At 52.8% G+C, this 20,312-nt stretch overlaps 2 protein-coding genes across 2 annotated transcripts; one reads left to right on the top strand and one right to left on the bottom strand.

Annotated features, from left to right (window-relative positions):
- Window positions 1-10,747: 10,747 nt before the first annotated feature.
- On the top strand, window positions 10,748-12,217 carry ACET3X_005623 (uncharacterized protein; the record flags this gene model as incomplete). Its single annotated transcript, XM_069451848.1, has 1 exon — window positions 10,748-12,217. The coding sequence occupies one exon, from the start codon at window positions 10,748-10,750 to the stop codon at window positions 12,215-12,217; it is 1,470 nt and encodes a 489-aa protein (XP_069307667.1).
- Window positions 12,218-13,513: 1,296 nt separating this feature from the next.
- On the bottom strand, window positions 13,514-16,861 carry ACET3X_005622 (uncharacterized protein; the record flags this gene model as incomplete). Its single annotated transcript, XM_069451847.1, has 4 exons — window positions 13,514-13,534; window positions 13,584-14,112; window positions 14,159-16,586; window positions 16,636-16,861. 4 exons carry the CDS (start codon window positions 16,859-16,861, stop codon window positions 13,514-13,516), a joined length of 3,204 nt encoding a protein of 1,067 aa, XP_069307666.1.
- Window positions 16,862-20,312: the final 3,451 nt, after the last annotated feature.

The following is a 20,312-nucleotide window of genomic DNA, read 5'->3' as shown; positions in this document are numbered from 1 at the left end:
GCATACGGCTGCTCGAGCGTATGAGTACGCGGCTGCGAGATTACGTCGGAGGTCATGCCAATGGCTACGGCCAGTTGAGCGAGGTCCCTAATGATCTCGTTGGTGAGAGCAGTCAGTCGGCGCATGTCATCGGCGTCGAATTCTTGGCCTGAAGCATAGAGGTCGAGCTGAAAACGGAAATCGCGGTACTTTTTTGGTTGGGCGATTTCGTGTACCACTAACTCGTTCGTATCGGCATTACGCTCCGGCACTCCGGCGAGGCGCAGAACCCACGCACCCTCCGACAGCATTTCCAACTGAAGTCGCTTGTCGGTGAAAGACGACTTTGTCTCGGACGTCTCAAGAAGGATGCGGAATTGCGAGTCCACTGTCAGTGCGTCAAGGAACGCCATGGTCCGCCTGTCTTCACTGGACTTCTCCTGGTAAGCCGCTGCCTGCTCTTTCAGCTGGTCCTTGGTGAAGTGCTCTTCTTCGATGTATTCAAAGTAGGGCGGCTTCTCGTTCTTTAGCAGGACGTTGCGAGCAGCTTCGGACTCCTTGCGAACAACCGCTGTCTCCGTCTCTTTCATATGGCGTCGGATTACGATAGGGAAACGTGCCTGGATGCCAGCGGCCTTGAGCTCCTTCCGTCGCTCTAGGCAGGCCGTGTAGATCCTGAGCATAGCGTCGTCGAGCTGCTTGTTCAACGGCGACGTGACCCAGAAAGCAGCAAGGCGACCAAGGCCATGGATAACGCCAGTTTGTTGAGCCTCGTAGTGCGCAACAGCCAGAGCCTCGATGATGCGTGTCTTGCCAACGCCACCAGGACCTTGGATGAGCGCTACACCACCGGCAAGGGCGCGAAGCTTCTGCAAAACGTCGGGTTGGAGTGAGCGGTTCAGACGCTCCATGATGCTGTCCTTAGCACCGTTGTCTCCCAAATACGCGAACATGCCGGCGAAGTAGTCCACGATCTTGTCGTCTGGGAAGCGAAGGTAGGAGTTGTGGAGGATTTGAGTGACATCGCTAAAGGCATCGCCGCCTCGGAAGTAATGGTTAAGGGCGTTGATCTGGCGCTTGATTCCCACGGTGGCAGGGTTCAAGCGAGCAAAGACGTAGATGCCGCGAAGCTTACGCAATGCCTCTTCAGCTTCAGGCAAAGTACGATAGTTAAATGCACAGCTGTAGTGAACGCCCTCCTTGAACAGGGGCTGCTCGGCGAAGGATGCACCCAAGCGAGGGCGGTAGAGAAAGCCGCCTATGTAGCTAGCGGGCGTGATGCCTGCGGACGGTTTGATCTCAAATCGCCAGGTGTCCGCTTGCTCCTGGTAGGGACTGAACTGGATGTCCACGAAGGCGCCCTCGCGGTAGCTGGCGCCCTCTGGTACCCTGAGCTCGGCGTAGTATAACCGGTCACCGCCGCCGCGAACCTTCATAATCTTGGTGTCGGTGATCTCGAAACCCTTCTGCTTGGCGGCCTTGCGCAGTTCGTGGACAAGGTTCTGGTAGTGCACGGTGACGTACTGTGTGTTGTTCTGGAATGCCCACTGGGGAGGGACCTTGAATCCTTTCGGCTGCTTGTCGACAGAGATCTCCATGCCAGTCTGAGGGTTGACACGACAGTCCTTCCAGTAGAGCAGAATCGGGTCGTTCTTGTATTGAGCTTGCATCTCTTTGTACACGGTATCCATGCGCTCTTGTGCTGACTCTGTGGCGACCGTGAAGAAGTGCAGCACGGTGCCCTCGCCGCCATTCTCGAGGATATCGCGAGCACGATGGATGACTTCATCGAAGATCCCAAAGTTCTGGTGGGAGAAGAACCCCAATCCGTAGAGGGGGCGGGAGTTCAGAGGTTGTCCGTCAGGTTGTTCGGTTTGGAGGTCGAAGCGGAAGTGTAGGAGCATCCCTAGTTCGCTGAGTGCAAGCTTACTAGCAGCTCGCTTAACATCTTCTTGGGAAACCCTTGAGGTGAAGAACTCATCGGTGATCTTCATGGGAAGTACAGTGCAGTTGACGATGTTGTGGGCTGTCAGGGTAATGGAGGCTGCCCGATGAGCGTGGCCACGGAGGGTGATACTAGCGTCGTCGCTCGGATAGGAAATATCCATCTCTACACTAACGGAGGAGACATAGTGAGGGATCTTCCGAGTGAATAACTTTGTTGTGAAGCTAGGTTTATCCAGTGGTGGGGCCATGGTTTGGGCAGGAGGAAGCTCGTCTTTGCCATCCTTGGAGACGTCCTCCTTGGAGGCGTCCTCCTTAGGAGCACGAAACTTGCGGGTTTTGATCGGCTGGGGATAGAAGCAATCCGAGGCAACGTGGCCGAGACGGTTACAGCCGTTGCACCTAGGGCCCTGGTCTGCTGCTGGCTCACTAGGGCATTGCTTGGAGAGGTGCCCGTGACCACCGCAGTTGAAGCACTCGTTCGTGGGACAGTCGCGGTAGACATGGCCAACCTCGCCGCAGTTGGAACACGCTTGCTGTTCGAGCTTCTTGGGGCAATCTTTGGCCCTGTGGCCTGGTTCTTTGCAGGTGAAGCAGGCGTGCTTCTCTCGGTCAGGGGCGTCGGGAAGGCCTCCGAGCTGGACAGAGTCTTTGCCGGGTGCCTCCAAGACAGCAATGCCCTGGTCGTAGACTTCTGTATCATGCGGCGCCGACGTCGGCCGGTCATTGACCATGTAGTGCATGACAGACTGGTCGGCCATGCTGGACGATATGCAAAAACAGAGTTTCAACGGTAGGTGAGACTTTGTTTCTATACGGACAGCACATCGTTAGCAATCGATCAGCGGAACAGGAGGCCACAACAACTTACCGACAAGGGTCAATGGGTAGGTAGAGATATCGACGTTGAGAGTGGTTTGCTTTCAAGAGAAGCAATTCGGGGAAGGTGTCAAGTAGTTGGTGTGGAGGAAAGTGTTATTTGTGCAGGACTAGGTAGCGCGAGCGCGAGAGACGCTAACGCCAAGCAAATTTTGCGTTGCTCACCTTGGGTTGTGCGTGAGGAAGCGAGGAGCAAGATAAAGACACGTGAAAAGAAGGATTGGATGGAGAACGATAGGGACGCGAAGAGGATATGGGGATCACCCGAGTTCTACAAGTTGGTACCAAGAGACAGAAGTGGACAGCCAGTCGACCTTTGGGCAATAGGAAGATAACTATCGGACCGGCCATACAAATAAGCGAGGACATGCCAAGGTGAATGGGAGATCTAGCGAGCGTCAAGGCCACAGCAATGCGCAGCGTGTAGCCGGCTACGTCTTGGCTCTCTCCTTCGCGACTACAGTTAGTCCTACGGCTGGGTGATCCCCATATCTCTTTTCGCTTTCTTTTGTTTGGTTCTATCAACTTCTATGCTCGATTCAGTTCACGATGACGGCCAGAACTGCGTTTGGGTGATCCCCATGTCTCTCCCTACTTTCCCTGCTCCTTGTCTCTCTTCTCCCTCTGCTCGCTTTCTATACACTCGGGTGATCCCCATATCTTTTATCAACTTTCTCTGTTTCGCGCGTACGCAACGTGAGCCCGCGTCAGAGTCTTGTGCGCTGTACCCGCAATGCTCAACAGTGAGCGCTCACGCCAGAACCGGGTGGCTATACTATGCCCTACTCCTGGTCATCGTTCTACTAGGCTCAGTACGGGCGACGAGGCTAAAATTACTGGGAGCTTCCCCTTTCACTTTTCACCGCTCTCCGGCTGTTTCCTCGCGCATGTTGCCACAACACGAACGTTGCGACGCTCGCCGCAACACCACCCACCCACCACGTACCGCAGCATCGTCAACCTGCATACACCTTCTACCACGGGTGACTAGGATGGACGATAACACGCAGTCACCCGCCCATCCACCGGCAGGCGACCCCAGCTCCCTTAGCTACTCGGGGAACCAAACAGAGATCTTCCGCGGCTTCGGCATCGACGACGCCACCAGACAAAAGGAGATAGCCAGGACGATTGACAAGATTCTTGTGGACAACTACCCCGATGCACGCAATCGAGGTGCAGCAAAGCTCAGCGACACTGCCAATGAAGACCTGAACAAGAACCTACACGCCCTGGTCTGGAAGTCCGTACCCGACTTCCGCAACGAACCCAAGGCGTGGAGGACAATGGCGATTAGCAAGTTGATCACACATTCTCTCAATCGCCTGAGGAAGCGTAAAGCGGAAGGCGACCATGCTAAAGCCCCAACCCCCAACCCCTTGACGGCAACCTCTACACTCCAAAAGCGCGAGTTATCGCCAGAATCAACGCACAACTCCAAAGACCACCCACCTAAGCGCTCTCGATCCAGAACCGTTCCTACAGGATTCACGCCTACTCCGAACAACGACAAGCCTGCTAATCCTCCCATGCCAACCGCTTCAAATCTCGACACACAGGTACATATATGCGCCGTAAAGGATGGAGAGATCAGCGAAGTAGTCAGCATGGTCGAATTCAGTGACATATGTTGGGAGGGCATCCCCAACTGGGAAAAACTACGCGACGAAGCTGAGCAATGCTACGAAACTGCGCAAGGCCTAGGACTCGATGGATTCGACTTCAAGGGCCGCTTGTTTATCGCTCCAAGAGCAAATCAGCATATCGGAATTGGAAGCCAAGGTGGATTCAACTTTGCTATGCGAGAAATCCCAGCTGGCACAGCCGTAGTGTTTGTCACGACGGTTAGATTGAACGTAACCGACACGCAAGTTGCCTCCTCCAAAGTCGTCCCGCCAGCAGAGGTGCAAGATGGTCAGCAACAAGATGCCACCCACATGCAAGTTGCCTCCTCCGAGCCCGCCCCGCCAGCAGAGGTGCAAGGTGACCAGCAACAAGATGCCACCCACATGCAAGTTGCCTCCTCCGAGCCCGCCCCGCCAGCAGAGGTGCAAGATGGTCAGCAACAAGATGCCACCCACATGCAAGTTGCCTCCTCCGAGCCCGCCCCGCCAGCAGAGGTGCAAGGTGACCAGCAACAAGATGCCACCCACATGCAAGTTGCCTCCTCCGAGCCCGCCCCGCCAGCAGAGGTGCAAGATGGTCAGCAACAAGATGCCACCCACATGCAAGTTGCCTCCTCCGAGCCCGCCCCGCCAGCAGAGGTGCAAGGTGACCAGCAACAAGATGCCACCCACATGCAAGTTGCCTCCTCCGAAGCCGTCCCACCGGAAAGTAAGGAGCTTACACCCAAGACACTCAAGGAGATACTAGATTTGGCGGCCAACATACATCCATTATCCTGGTCGAGGGAAGAATCCACACCTAGCAACAGCGCACACAAGCAGCATCCTGTAGGTCCGTTCTCGTCATACATGTCCAGGAATAACAGCATCGCCTTCCCCCGCACACTTCAACCCTCGTCGTTCACACCCGTGAATCTGCTACCGCTCGCCAGACCTGCCAAACCACCGTCCAGCGCACCTAAGTCCTTTCTCAAGTTTGTCGAGACCTTCCCTTCTAATAGCTACCACGGTAGCGGACTAGACGACCCAATACATATCAGCGACGATAGTGGTAGCAGCGATTCTAGTGACAGCGAGTCTAGTAACAACATGGACATTCTCGTAGACGATGAAGAGGTGCTAGAAGAATGCATGTTAGACGAAGGCGAACCGGAACAACCCCCATTGAACGAACAAGCTAAGACCCAGGCAAACGCGCATTTCTCGAGCACTATGAAGGTGAAGATGGATGGTATGTCTGCTTTTGCGCACGCGCAAAAGTCGAACATAGACTTGTGGGACTTAGCCGCGCAAACCTTCGGCCTTGCGCTCGACGACCTCAAAGGCGACCAGATCAACCTCGGAACTGGGGTCGGCTTAAACCCAGATTTCCACCCGCTACCCCATCAGTTGGTCGGCGCCAAGGATGGCTTGGATGTCCTCGCCGGCGACCGAGGAGCACTTGTCATCGCCGACGACATGGGCATGGGCAAGACGATCACCGATGTCCTCATATGGTATCTCAATTTTGCTAGATCGTACCAGCGCCTCGGCATCAGCGCGACGCCAGACTTCCCCTACACTGCTCTCAAATCGAACGGAGACGAGATAGAGACGCCGAATCTGTTTGGATGCACCTACTTTGTTGCGAGTGCAGCAGGCCTTGAAACATTGGTACAAGCATGGCGTATGATCATGGGTGGCAGCGCCCACTTGGCTCAAGGATCAGAGTACAAGCCACCGAAGCTGATAGTCTTGCACGGTACGGGCGAAGAGATTGTACAGCGTTATGGCGGTGCGAAGAACAGCATCTACTCTAGCATGACACCAAAAGAGTGGGATGAAGTCAACCGTCGCCCTAACTGGTTGAAATCACGATTGGCCTATGGGGAGTACAACAAGGTGTGGAAGTTGAACAACCCGACTAAGGAATGGGCAAACAGCGTCCCTGAGACATCGGACTTCAGACCTCAAAAGACGAGCGTTAGGTTCTTGATAGTCTCAACTCGCGAGTCTTGGAAGACGAAGATCTTTGGCACGCTTGTCGATACCTCTGCGCCCCCTCAGTACAAGAGGCTAAAACAACAGTTAGAAAAGACCGACAAGAGGCATACTAAGAAGAGGGCGGCGTTGAGAGCACAGCTGAGCCTGTGCGCCAAGACGCATATGGACACTTCACGATTGCCTGCGCTTGATGGTCTCGGCCCTTGGCAGGCTCGTCGCATGCAAATATGGACAGACGACAAAGGTGTGAGGGTCGAGGTGTGGTTGGTCACATTCGTTGGTTGCGCTGCAATAATCATGGTCGACGAGCTGCATACCGCCCCGGGTACAAAAACTCAAACCTACACCCACATCATCGACCCCATTTTGGACTACAGGCCCAATGATCATCGTACTGGTATAGTAGGTCAGACGGGCACAGCTCTCACGAACGGGGTCGACCTGGTGTTAGGATTCGCCGACCACGTGATCCAGCGGTTAGTACAAAAGCAGTCCACCGATCCAGGCGCCAAAGCTTTAGCCAATTTGAAAGGGGTAGATTGTACTGCAGTGTGGAGAAAGCTCCTCAATAGCTACAAGAAGTATCACGACGGGATGCAGCGTTGTAAAACCGAGAAGGAAAAGAACAAAGTACAGTCCGCGCTCGACAAGCAACTCCAGTCCGGCGAGATCAAGGACATGCTGAACAATTTTCGGGACATGGTTCGGTGGTGTTTCATAATGCGCGACACCGACAGTCTGGATCCCTGGCGCAAACCCCTCAACGTTGTCACAGCAAAGCTTACTGTCAACTTCACGTATCTGCAGCACGATGCGTGTTACTTCGCTAACGTGGAACAAGAAGAGTCTCGCGTGCTAGCCGCGGTCAAACAGCATTACGAGAAGGAAGTGGAGGCCTGGGAAGACCAAGGGGGAGAGAGCAGCAAGAAGTCCAAGCCCACCATGCCCCCAGGCGCAGTCGCAGACTCCGAGGCCTACCGCATTGCGCGACATGTCAGCATCTTTCCTAACCTTATGGCCGCAATCAACAATTGGGATGCCGACCAGCTTATCGGAGATCGGATCCTCGACCCTCACCGCAGTCTCAGTAATAACAACGAAAACCTCCGCACAGCTCTTGTGAACAGCGACACAATTCGACACTCATTCATCTGGGACATTGCATTGGAGGCTTGCAAGGGCTCAGCCAAGGTCGCATACATTCACAAGACGTTGGAAGAGCTACGCAACAAGAAGACGACCATTCCCCATCCCCGTCCTCGCGCACACCAAGGAGAAACCCTAGAGTACAGAGCCAAGTACGTCGTACTCGCGAGCTCGACATTGTCACGTGCTCTGATCTACGCTTACATCTGCCAAACGTTTGGAGAGAAACACGTTGTTCATGCCTACAACGCCGTGACACGGGACAAGGAAGTACCCAAGTGGAAGAAGGTCTGGGATGAGGGGGGCGGCAAGGTCGACGATGGCGTCTATATTCTCGTGGGTGCAACGGGCGCGATGTGTCAGTCAATATCGCTTACAGAGGGCAACATCTTGCATGGTCTTGAGCCTCAGAGTAACGCGCATATTGCTGAACAGGCTGCGAAACGCCAACATCGCATTAATACGAGGTTCGCCGAAGTCTTCGTTGAATGGCTGACAACTACTGCCCCTCAAGGATGCCGAGACACCATTGACATGAGGATAGTCAAGAACCTCCAAGCTAAAGGCTATTTTCAGAGCACGATAAAGGCGCAAGACTGAGATACTTTGAAGGAATGACTGCCCGGAAATCGCGGAGACATACTGTAACTTTCTCAAGTAGTCTGTAGTACAAAATCGATCCCATGACTCAATACCGATATAGGCGCACCAGACTAACATAGAGTAACGCTGTACGTATTGCCTACTGCTGCCACTGTAGGAAGCCTAGAAAGTTGCCTCTGTTAGCAATAGCAAGTTACTGCTGTACCTAGGTAACGTTGTGAGTGGAAGCGCTGCTGTCAGCCTGACTTGCGGGCGCGTGGTCTTCCGAGTCAGGCCGAATGCAACCTACCACACTAAATACTACTCCATGCTTCGCAACCGCTTCGCAATGTGCCCTCGCTAGCAACCAACCGTTGCGGCAACTTGCGTCCCAAGCCATATCGCAACCGCTTCGCAACGTGCCCTCGCTAGCAACCAACCGTTGCGGCAACTTGCGTCCCAAGCCATATCGCAACCGCTTCGCAACGTGCCCTCGCTAGCAACCAACCGTTGCGGCAACTTGCGTCCCAAGCCATATCGCAACCGCTTCGCAACGTGCCCTCGCTAGCAACCAACCGTTGCGGCAACTTGCGTCCCAAGCCATATCGCAACCGCTTCGCAACGTGCCCTCGCTAGCAACCAACCGTTGCGGCAACTTGCGTCCCAAGCCATATCGCAACCGCTTCGCAACGTGCCCTCGCTAGCAACCAACCGTTGCGGCAACTTGCTTCCCAAGCCATATCGTGATCTAATGACATAGTTTTGTACGACGGCTTACGCCGAAAAGTCAGACATGGATGCGATACAGGCTCTAGCTGCAGCCTATAGGGTATATAAGCTCTCGGCGGTACAGCCACCTACTGCACTGAAATACGAGCTAGACCAGGGACAGGACTTCAACAAGAATGCGATTCGGAACACGGTGCTGTGCAACACCAAGGCGTTTGCAGATTCCAATGAAGCGAATCTACCAAAGCGAGAATCGGAGACTGAACAGCAGCATCACGACAGGATTGCACGCCGCATTTCAGGAGAATCAAACTAGGGCGATCGACTCGTTCGTGGAAGATCTGAGGAACCAGTGGCCAAGGCAGAGTCCCAGCGTGCCGTCCAGGACTGAGTATACTGCCTACCTCGACGTTTTCTCTACAGCGACAACCATTAGGAATCAGTTTGTTCATTGGTTCAACAACCGTCTGTTCATGCAGCAGACTTGTCAACAATCAAGCCAGCTTGATCGCTATCAAGCTGGGGCATCAAGCTGGCGTATCAATCAAGCTAAGCTAGAGTAGAGGTATAAATCAATTAAGCCAAGCTACTATAAGCTAGCTTGATTGTTTGGCTTGATTGGCTTGATAGAATTAATACTCTATAAAGAAGGTTAAAGTAAGTAAGTAAGGTCACGTGGTGATAAGATCACGTGGTGATAAGATTATATAAGGATACCCCTACACTATCCCCTTTTAAGCTTCTTGAAAGGGGGATTAATTTTGTTAAGCTAATCAAGCTAAACAAGCCAAGCTTATTAATTTTAACCATCAAGCCAATCAAGCTAAGCTGAGGTAGAGGTACCCACTAATCAAGCTAAGCTGGGGCACCCAGCTTGATTGGCTTGATTGTTGACAACTCTGTCATGCAGTACCTTGGACAGTCCAGAGAGTTGCCCAAAAGGTGTTAGTAGGTGTATGAAGCCATACCGTGGTCTCTGCGTAACTTGCCCTCGCTGGCAACCAACCGTTGCGGCAACTTGCGTCCCAAGCCATATCGCAACCTTGCAGCTGGAACATTCGGACGCTTTAACTACCTTAGGGCTGGCGCTCCAACCTTCTTCACGCTGCACCTCTAAAGGCAAATACTAGTGTTATATTATTTGGAACTGCGCTCTTAGATGTACGAGGCAGAGCGACCCTCCCTATCTAGGACTACCTCTTTGAGATCTTTCGTGTCTTCAACAACTAAACTTTAGTATTCAATATTATATAAGAATAGCACTCTAAAAAGAGAAATAACATGTATTCTACACTCAAGGACGCGACCTCTTCTGGGATTAGGGACCGTACTCTACCTTGTTAGTCGGTGCGACTATATGCCGCACCTTGCCGGCACGCCCTGGCCCCCTGCTTTCCATGCCACGTCTTCTTTTCTCTGCTGTTATTCTTACTACTTTTCTACCCACACACTAATCGCTGGCTTAGAGCGTCAGCCTTGGTTCTAAAATGGATCAGTTACAGCTCGATAGTGACCATTGTCAGGATAAACACAGCGGAAGAGGCTTTCCTGCACAGTGGGACGCTACAGTCGCTAACAACTTAGCATACAGCCCACCTAACCCGTCCTACAGCAGATTTCTTGCGCGTCGTCTCGCAGAACCATGCCGTGTACCAGGCGATGTACGATACGCGGGATGGATCGTTCCAGAAGTAGGCGACGACGAAGCGTGCAAGCCGGTTTTCATAGCCCACTCGACACTAGATGCGATATGGCTGCTGAAAGAGACGCTGGGTGCCAGCACACTTGACGCAGAAAATTGGGGGCGTCTCACAAGCGCTGCTATGGACTTTGCTAGTAGTAAGTCTCTAGAGCCTAGAAACTTAACTACAGCGCGGCTAATGACGCCAACGGAAGGCATCGCGGAGGACCGCATGGCTATAGACTCAGACAAGGACGATAGCATACCGCCATCAGCACAGAGGGCTACAGGCGACCTTGTGCCGTACCGTAAACGTCCAGCCTCCTCATCGCCTATTCGCAGCGAGATCCGTGCCAACAGCTTAAACCGCCTAGCAATACAGGAGGACAGCGCGGACGAATCGACGGCTAGGGCTAGCGAAGTCAACACTATGACAGTACACGCTGGCAAAGACACAGCTAGAGCGGAGGGGGGACACGAGCGCGGAACAAGCGACGAGGACAGCGAAAACCAGAGTGCGACGACGCCTCTATCCGTAAAGAGGTCCGCAACAGTTACAAACAAGAATCGTCTTGCAGAGCTACGGCGTACAAGAAAGCTAGAAAGATCGCGTGTAATAAAGCTCGAGGCGATAGGCTTAAAGGAACCGCCTGAGAAGATGCCTGCGCAGGAACGTATGGCGTACGGCAGCATTGCGCCAGACGATGAGCCGACGATCTCTTGGATCTTCAAGCAAAAAGTCGCGGAAGATGCTGATTTCTATACAGCCTCGCCAACACCCTACTATACTGCCTGCAGCATGCTAGCAAAAGCGCGTGCTTTTGGAAATGCAACCTCGCAGTACAGCGCTGCGCAGTTCCTGCATAATTGGCGGAAACAGGGCACGCCGTTCTTGGTAAAACCAGTAGATCGTTATGTTCTTACCCAGACGCAAATGTCGCAGTCAGTGGATAGTAGCGCAACACTTCATACTGATGCCGACAATGCATTCTGCTTTGCCTGGGACATGTGCACACGGTACGAGACGATGCTTGCAGCTGTAAACATTGGCACTCGCTGGGCTTTCGCTTTGCTAGGGAAGGCGTACGCTCGCAAGGTCGACGAAATCCAGGTCGCTGATCGTCTAGCCAGTAACGACAGAACTCGCAACAGGTACGGGAAGGGCCAGGCACGAACAGAGGCTATCACATATTTGGTCCATCTGGTTTGCCAATCACCATCTAAATCTGACCACGCAGCCTTTCGTTACCGCCTAAAGCGAGCGACACGATGGTTCGACATAGTTCAAGCTCTAGGCTGGGGATCGCTGCTGCTCATACCCCACGAAGAGGTCTCAAACCATTGGCTCGAGCGTGTGCTGCGGAAGAACCAGCGCGATGTTTTTCTTGAGCTAGTGAAGCGCGAACGGCCGGAAATTTGCACGGCAAGCAGGGCCCTCGAAGCCTGGCTAGGGCCGGATGGAATTACTGGTGCGCCGATTGCTGGAAAGGAGAGGCTTAGCATTGAAGCGAATGCGCTAGCTACGGCGGTGGGGTTAACAGAGATTCCAGACAGCGAAGCCGAAGATGACACTGATTCTGACGCATCGGAAAGTATCCCGGCATCGCCGGCGCCATTGCGACAGATGTCGGTACTTGAATTATTCTGTCCTGTAAGCCCTATAGGTTGAACAATAAACCGGGTTACCTGACGACCCTGAACTATGCGCTGCGGAAAAAGAGTGATGGGCTCGAAGAGCACAATGCTGAGCTTCTAGCGACACTCTACGGAAGTAGTGAGGTAGACGAGAGTTGCTAGTCATAGCGGTGCTTATTAGCAGGTGGGGTGTATGCGTCCGTGTTGCGGAAGCTTGCCAATTTAGTGTTAGGCTAGGTCTGTCGTCTAAGTCACCGGCTGTACCGTGGCTCTCGACGATTACAGCCTGCTAGGAAGCTGCTGTCGTATTGCGATACAGATAAGTCAACAACACCGCAGGCTACAAATCTACAAATAACTACAAAGAAGAGCGAAACACATAGCGGCTTCCTCTCTTTTCCTTAAAGGTTGCCGCGCAAGGTGCTATTACCTTTGCCTGCGGAGAATAGTAACAGGATGCCTCTACACTGTGCTACTTCAGCCACTAATGCAATGTAGACTTCGCAGGCTCTATTCTCTAGTGCCTGCGTCTTTTTACTATTACGTTAATTATGTAAATAGTAGAGAAGAGACACAGTTAAGATTAAGAAACGGATTACATGCGACAACGATAGTACGGTTAATATTGGGGTTGGTGTTTTTCTGAATTTACAGTTAATACGAAATATTTTAAAAAATCATAACACTACGTAACGTGTATTAATCTCTTCAAAAGCTGTATAGGATAGAAGATGTATATAGTATATACGTGTTTTATAGGAGAGAAGATGTAAAATTATAGTGGAAGCTATAATAGCTTACTCTACACTGGGGACTCCTGTATAATAGTATGACATCGGTCAACCCATGCATAATCAGAACTACCAAACACGCATTGAATAAAACCTTTAGCATCGCTCCGTAGTCGCATTAACTCTGTACGTCTCTTCTCAAGAACGGAATCATAGTTGATCGCTATGTCGCTGTTCCTTGGGGAGTCTCGACGCCCACTAGTAACCCGAATCCATTGCAGTTGTCGAAGGAAGCGGTTGTTGCAACCTTTGTGCTCTACCCCAGATAGTACTATGTTAGCAATGCTTCTTACTTGGGAAAAGGGCCTCTCTTAGGGAAGTCTTACCAATCTTCTTCGTCATCTCCCGTACCGAAAGCACCCAACCATCGTCTTCCTCCGACGGGAAGTAATCTGGTCGAAGAGACCAGAGCATTCTTGTTACCAAGGCGGCCGCAAACATTTCAGAGTTCTTGGTTGGTCCTTTGGAAAACTCAGTCGCATTCACCGCTACAGTAGGGGTAGCTGAAGAGGATGCAAGGGTTAACACCAACATGAGCATTAGATCGCATTTTGGCTGACCTAAGCACTCGATGAGGCACTGACGTGCTCTGTGGTAGTGTTCACGAACCTTCTGATTCATGCCGGACTTTGAGAACTGGCCGTCCAACTGCTGAAAACCTTTTTCAACTAGCGGCGGGATGGCGTTAAAAGGGATTTGGCAACCAAAGTCGATAGTACTCTTTGTTTGCGAGCGCCGCTTTGCTTGGTGTACTGCCTCAATCGCTGCCCGCTTGAGGCTGCCCGGTCTCGCCGCTATAGCGGATGGGGCCGGAACGTTACCGACTAGCCGCGTCATTCTCCGGTAGCTCAATCGGCCATGGTATGAACCAGGCACACAGTCAATGCGGCACGCCGCTAGAGCTGACATTATGGCGCTGATCCAGTATTCCTCCTTCATCGCCTTGGCCCTGGCGTGTTGCACGGCAGCGCGTAACACAGTGAACCAGCTCGCGTTCTTTGAAAAGAGGTAGCTACTAGATTGGCCATGGCTGTTAACACACTCCCAGTAGAGCTCTTGCGCAAAGTCGCGTCGCGTCTGGCTTCTCAAACCCGAAGTCGCTTCTGGATAAAAGACAGGAAAGATCGACTCGTACTCCCTGTACTGTGTTAGCGGCTGATATTTGAAACGCTAATTGCACGAACCCTGCAGAGAAGGGGTGCTCGCTTTCAGCCCAACGCGTCACCTGCTCTTGCGCCTCCTGTCGTGCCTGCAGTGTTGTTAGGCTTACGCTTTGAGCATTGCCCCGTCCGCCCTTGTTCAGAGCGCGATAGAATTGGTGTGTTACGAAAGCGATTGTCTGCGGCTTCCACATCTCTTCGAGCACCTCTACTAGGAACTCTTCTGCGCCACGAGGCCCTTTACCTGTGAGCCCACCAAGCTCACGGAACCATACCTCGCTGTGACAATAAGCGGCAACCTGGGGCCCATAGTGGTGGCGAATGGAAGCAACGTGCATCATAATAGGTCGTCCATTGTCCATGCGCGGCCAACGCACTAGGTTAGCATGGCCACTGCCTTGCAGATTGAGCATGTTGGGGTCGATAAACGGCCACCCACCCTGCTCAATGCTTTCTATGGTGCAGAGAGGCCCGAGCACTGAGCCCACTAAAGACCGGGGGAACCCAGTAAAGCAGTAGCTGCCAAGGCGATCGAATGCGGCCACACCTTCCGCTAGGGCAAAAGGCAGCCCTTTAGAGCCAGCAGCCTTGAAGCGACGATAAAACTCGTCTGATGCGTGCGCGAACAGACTAGCAAAGGAGGAGAGAACCTTTGGAAAGATGCGTTCTTTGAACGCGAAGAGGACATCAATGTAGGTAGGTTGTTCCAGCGAGAAGTACCGGATTAGCTGGAGGATAGGTTGAAGCACTGTCGCAAAATTCCGTTGACCGTCAGCTAACTGCGACACCTGCACAGACAGAACTTGCTCCATCCTAAACGCGTACAGTTCTTCCTTTATAGCGGCTTTAATCCGCTGTTGCTCGCGAGCGAACGGTTGGGAAGACGTAGGGTTATCAGGAGTCTGTTCGCCTCGCAATTTCCGCAGTAAACGCTGCCGCTTCGCCGCTACCCGAGGGTTTAGGTTGCCATCCTGATCTGGCAGCGTCAGGGCAGCCGTGGCAATGCCCTTGGTAGCAAGTAAGTTGCCGGGGCTATGGCGTATAGTTCGCTTAATGTTGGAGTACGCCTGAAAATAACCACTAGTCAACACGCTCGCACCGTTGTTCTGATAGCTCATGTTGTCCTCCATTACAGCGAGCACGTTGTCGCGTAGGAATGCTGGGGGCTGCGCGGAGGAGAAGTTGCCGTACGATGGATGGAAGGCAAGAGGGTAGAAGGTAAAGTCGCGCGGGTGTTGGTATTGGCGAACAACGTTGTTGCGATTGGCAAGGAGGCAGCGCGCAGGTGCGAGAATGACACCGACGTCATTAGAGGCGTTAGGGAGGTTGGAAGATGCTATTGAGTGGATGTCGACCGCTAGCGCGTAGGAGACCGTCTCAATGCTCTCCAGTCTATACTTGTCCTCTAGTGCGCGTAGAAGATCCTGTGTGTAGTTATCAAACGGCTGTTGATGGTCGTGCGGCGGGGGAATTGGATCGCCTGTTTGTGTACCGCTCTGTGGGGGCGTAGCCCCCTCTGCGCCGCCTTCGGACCTAGCCGCCGCGTCTTCAGAGTTAGATAAATCATTCTGAGAGTTTGGTAAATCATTCCCAGAGTTTGACAAATCATTCCCAGAATCAGACGTCTCGCTATCAGAGTCAGACGTCTCGTCATCAGAGTCAGACGTCTCGTCATCAGAGTCAGACGTCTCGTCATCAGGGCGCAACCGGGTTTCCTTAGGCAGACTATTGAGTTGCTCAGTAGACAACTCAATTGGAAGGTTCTGCCCGTAGTCATACGCATGGAACGCTGGCAGGTTCTCAGTCCAGAACGGATCCTGCGTGTTCTTGCGCACGTACTCTGGCCACCCTTCCATGAACTGCTCCTGGAACGTTTCCCACTTGACGATTGAGATCGATTGCGACTGGGGTCCATCCAATTTCCAAGAAGCCTCAACACCCTCTCCAAGTAATACGCCTGTAAGGAAGACTTTCTTAATGTACGACGTAAGGAACAGGGCATGGGAGGGTTTGAGAGCGCTGTGCTCAGACGCCTTCTCGCGGCGTTTGCGACGTTCGCTGCCTGACAGAAGAGGGTCTACTGTGCTATCGACAGGGTGCATAACAATAAACCAAGATTCGCGCGTTCCACCCTTTGCAAGACGGAAGGTACGATGCTCCATATCAAACGACAGTCCGTGGCTGTGTTTAGCGCTGTATGGAGCTCGCCAGTGTTTAAAGCTGATTGTTACGTGGTCGAAGAACGTAGAGAACTTCACAATGGGTTGGAGCGGCCGGCCGATGATAATGATAAGGTCGAGGTGGAACTCAGGGATAAATTTGTCCTCAGGCTTGGCTGGTCGGGACCCAACGCGCCTCGATCCGTAGTCTATCGTGTATCGCTTCTGCAGCATTCCAATAGCCTTACTGCCGTTAAATTCGGGGCTGTCTATCATCTTGATAAATCCCTTCACTACTACGTAGTTACTATATGCGTACAAGTAGGATGCTCTTAAACTCACCAGGTAGTCGGTGGTCACCTCCGCTGTGGTCAATAGCCCAGGTAAGTTGATTATTCGCTATTGCGTCTTCGTCCCCAAGGCTGCTCTCGTGGTATTCTTCTCCATCATGCTCGTCAGGTTCTCTATCGTGCTCATCAGGTTGCACATCTTGGTACAGGCCGTCCTCCTCTCCAGCACTGCTGTTATCGTAATCGCTATCGTTTTGTTGTGCAAGATCTAAAGACATGATGATAAGAACAGTATTATATAAAATAGTACGTTGGCTAAGGGCTGAGGATCTTGTAGGGTAGATCGATAGATGATGATCGAGAATCACAATATCCAGTGCAGAGGAAAGAGGAGAGGAACAGTGTCTATTGGGTTAGGGCTAGGGTCAGATACGGATTACTTCCTCCAAGCCCCTCGTTGTTTCTGTCGAGTCTTTTCGCTTGGAGAAGCACTGCCCTCTACAGCTACCTGGTCGCCAAGGGTGTGTTTCTTACGGTGTTTCTTTCGGGTCTTTTCGCTTAGAGAAGCACTGCCCTTTACAGCTACCTGGTCGCTAAGGGTGCGTTTCTGACGGTGTTTCTCTCGGGCTGCAGCAAGGTCGCTTAGACTCAAGTCCTCAATCCCCCTGTTTTGAACTTTGGTCTGCTGGGATGCCTTGGGTATGCGCGGCTCAGTTGAGGGGTGAGAAATTAGCTCTGGGGTAAGCTGGTCCGAACTCGACCGTGCTGAAACGCTACGTGCCGCTTCAGAGACTGTCAGATTGAGCTCTCTCTCTCTGCTAGACTCGGCGTTAGAGTGCCTTGCGGGCAGCGGAACCTCTTGACTTGTATTATCAGAGTCTTCTAGAGTGTGTCTAGACATCCATTCAGTGATTGCGACCTGAATTGTCTCTAGCAAGTCGTTTGCTGCCCTAGTAGACTGGAGCGCAGGTTCGTTGACGACTTCAGGGACCTGACAGATAGCATCACACGCGATTTGTGCGATTGTAGGCGTTCGCGCTATGTAGGTATCGCTTTGAATTAGGCACGCCAAGTGCTTGTTGTGCAAGGTTGGCCCTGTGAAACTGGTCACAATTGACAGCAGTTCTCTCCACACCTTATGCTGGAAGCGTGCGCCGTAGTTCTTGATCTCTGCACTTGGGTACTCGTCAATATAGCGGTCTAGTATAGAGCTTGTGAATGCTTCCGCATTTTGCTGTACGTGTTGCAGTACTTCTTGTTGGAGGTCAAGAGATTTTTGATCAGCCTGGCCGGCATGCCTGCTCTGCAGCACGGGCACTAGATACTTCCGCAGTGCGGGTTTGTTGTTGTCGCTGTCAGACACCTTGGCGGATCCGCTGTTTACCCATTGGCTGACGTGGGTCATAATACTCCTCATAAGCTTCCCCTCTTTCTTCGGGGTTTTTAAGAGAGCGAGGATGTTTGTGTACGTGTGTGTGGGCTTTGAAAGTACAGTGGAGTATAGCGCATGGTAGGCCTCATTGCTTAGAGTTGGGAAGAAGCCCTGCCGGCGCGTATGGGAAGGGCCAGGATCCTTGTCTAACTCCTCGCCAGGGTAGAACAGGTCTTGTACGTCATGGGGACTTCGTGCCTGGGGCAGGCTAGCTAGCGTGTTCCAGTCTGCTAAACTGGCGTCAACCCCATACTGCTTTCGAATAGATGTAGAGATGCGAAGTACGTTCTCAAACGCAGCGAACCAATGCTAGACAGTAGATTAGCAAGACAGGTCAGAGTATTTCGGCGGCGGGTTACACATACGTCATCTATCCGACAACTAGCCATCCACTCAAAAGTGGAGAGATTAAACGTTGCCTGCCCAATTGCGGTAGAACACCAACGCGTAAGCAGGGGCTGCCAGTTTTGATTTCTCCACAGGGTAACTAGCCGCCGTATTGGGAACTTGACGCGGCTACTAAGCTGAAGATGCTCTCTCATCTCTTTCTCAACTGACTTGCTTGAGCCTTGAAAGAGATTGGCGTTTGTGCAGAACAGGCTGGTTAACTCGGACCATATCTGGCCATGATTGTCAGGGAGCGTAATATCGGCCCGATTCGCCCGAAGTTTAACACGAGTGTCTGGTGGTAGCGTGTCTAAAAAGGTTAGGGGCTGTTGTTCACAGTACGCGCGTTAAGGGGCACCCGCCTTTATCGTAGATGCGGCACACCCACCACCTCTCCTCTTCTCCTAACTGCTGAAGGCGAAGATACTCTTTGAATGCCTCTACACGATGGTGACCCGTAATAAGTTCCGCTGTCCCTCCAGTCACGCTTTTCCAGCTCTTGAACGACGGCCATTCCAATCCTTCCTTATCCGCAAACGTGGCAGAAGTAACTGTGCTCTGAGCTGGCAATTCCACCTTCAGATGATGAAGCATCTGCTCTACGTGTTCCTTAGAACAGGCAATCTGCAGTTGGTGGCTAGGGTCTCGTCGAAGAATACCAGTTTCGTTAAAGATCTCGCAGAGGCGGCGCTGGTGTGCTGTGTCAATAGACCTATTGACACCAAAACTCCATTCTGCGCTAAGCGCATCGATTGGAAACTTCGCTATAGCGAGTAGGTATGGCGCAGCTTGTTCGTGGATAGGAGTTGTCTCTTCAATCTCTGGATCATTCGTACGCTGCCGTTTGCTGTTTTTGGTTAAAACGTTTGCTAGAGGGCGCTTCATTGCAACGTTGTTAGAAAGAACACAGAAACTAAGGTAAGTGGAAAAGAGATAAGAGAAGGTAAGAAAGCAATAGAGAGGTACTACACAAGGTATAAGTAGGCGAGAAGCCGTCTATTCTTGCATAGGCCGCTGTAAGTCTAGCGGTGAGTGTTAGTCACTCTCGCCCCCAAGGGCAGCACCTTACGGCAATCCGCGGCTACTATCTCGCCCCTGGGGGCAGCACTCTACGGCTACTATCTCGCCCCCGGGGGCAGCACTCTACGGCTACTATCTCGCCCCCGGGGGCAGCACTCTACGGCTACTATCTCGCCCCCGGGGGCAGCACTCTACGGCTACTATCTCGCCCCCGGGGGCAGCACTCTACGGCTACTATCTCGCCCCCGGGGGCAGCACTCTACGGCTACTATCTCGCCCCTGGGGGCAGCACTCTACGGCTACTATCTCGCCCCTAGGGGCAGCACTCTACGGCTACTATCTCGCCCCTGGGGGCAGTAACTTGCAGCAACTTGCAGCAACCCGCGCCTACTATCTCGCCCCTGGGGGCAGCACTCTACGGCTACTATCTCGCCCCCGGGGGCAGCACTCTACAGCTACTATCTCGCCCCTGGGGGCAGCACTCTACAGCTACTATCTCGCCCCTGGGGGCAGCACTCTACGGCTACTATCTCGCCCCTAGGGGCAGCACTCTACGGCTACTATCTCGCCCCTGGGGGCAGTAACTTGCAGCAACTTGCAGCAACCCGCGCCTACTATCTCGCCCCTGGGGGCAGCACTCTACGGCTACTATCTCGCCCCCGGGGGCAGCACTCTACGGCTACTATCTTGCCCCTGGGGGCAGCACTCTACGCCTACTATCTCGCCCCCGGGGGCAGCAACTTATAGTAACTTACAGCAACCCGCGCCTACTATCTCGCCCCTAGGGGCAGCACTCTACGCCTACTATCTCGCCCCCAGGGGCAGCAACTTACCGCAACCCGCGCCTACTATCTCGCCCCTAGGGGCAGCACTCTACGGCTACTATCTCG

The sequence above is a fragment of the Alternaria dauci genome, chromosome 4 (assembly GCF_042100115.1).
Source record: "Alternaria dauci strain A2016 chromosome 4, whole genome shotgun sequence".
Lineage (NCBI taxonomy): Eukaryota > Fungi > Ascomycota > Dothideomycetes > Pleosporales > Pleosporaceae > Alternaria > Alternaria dauci.
Note: the sequence above shows the minus strand (reverse complement) of the source record. Positions and strands in the feature narration are given on the sequence as shown.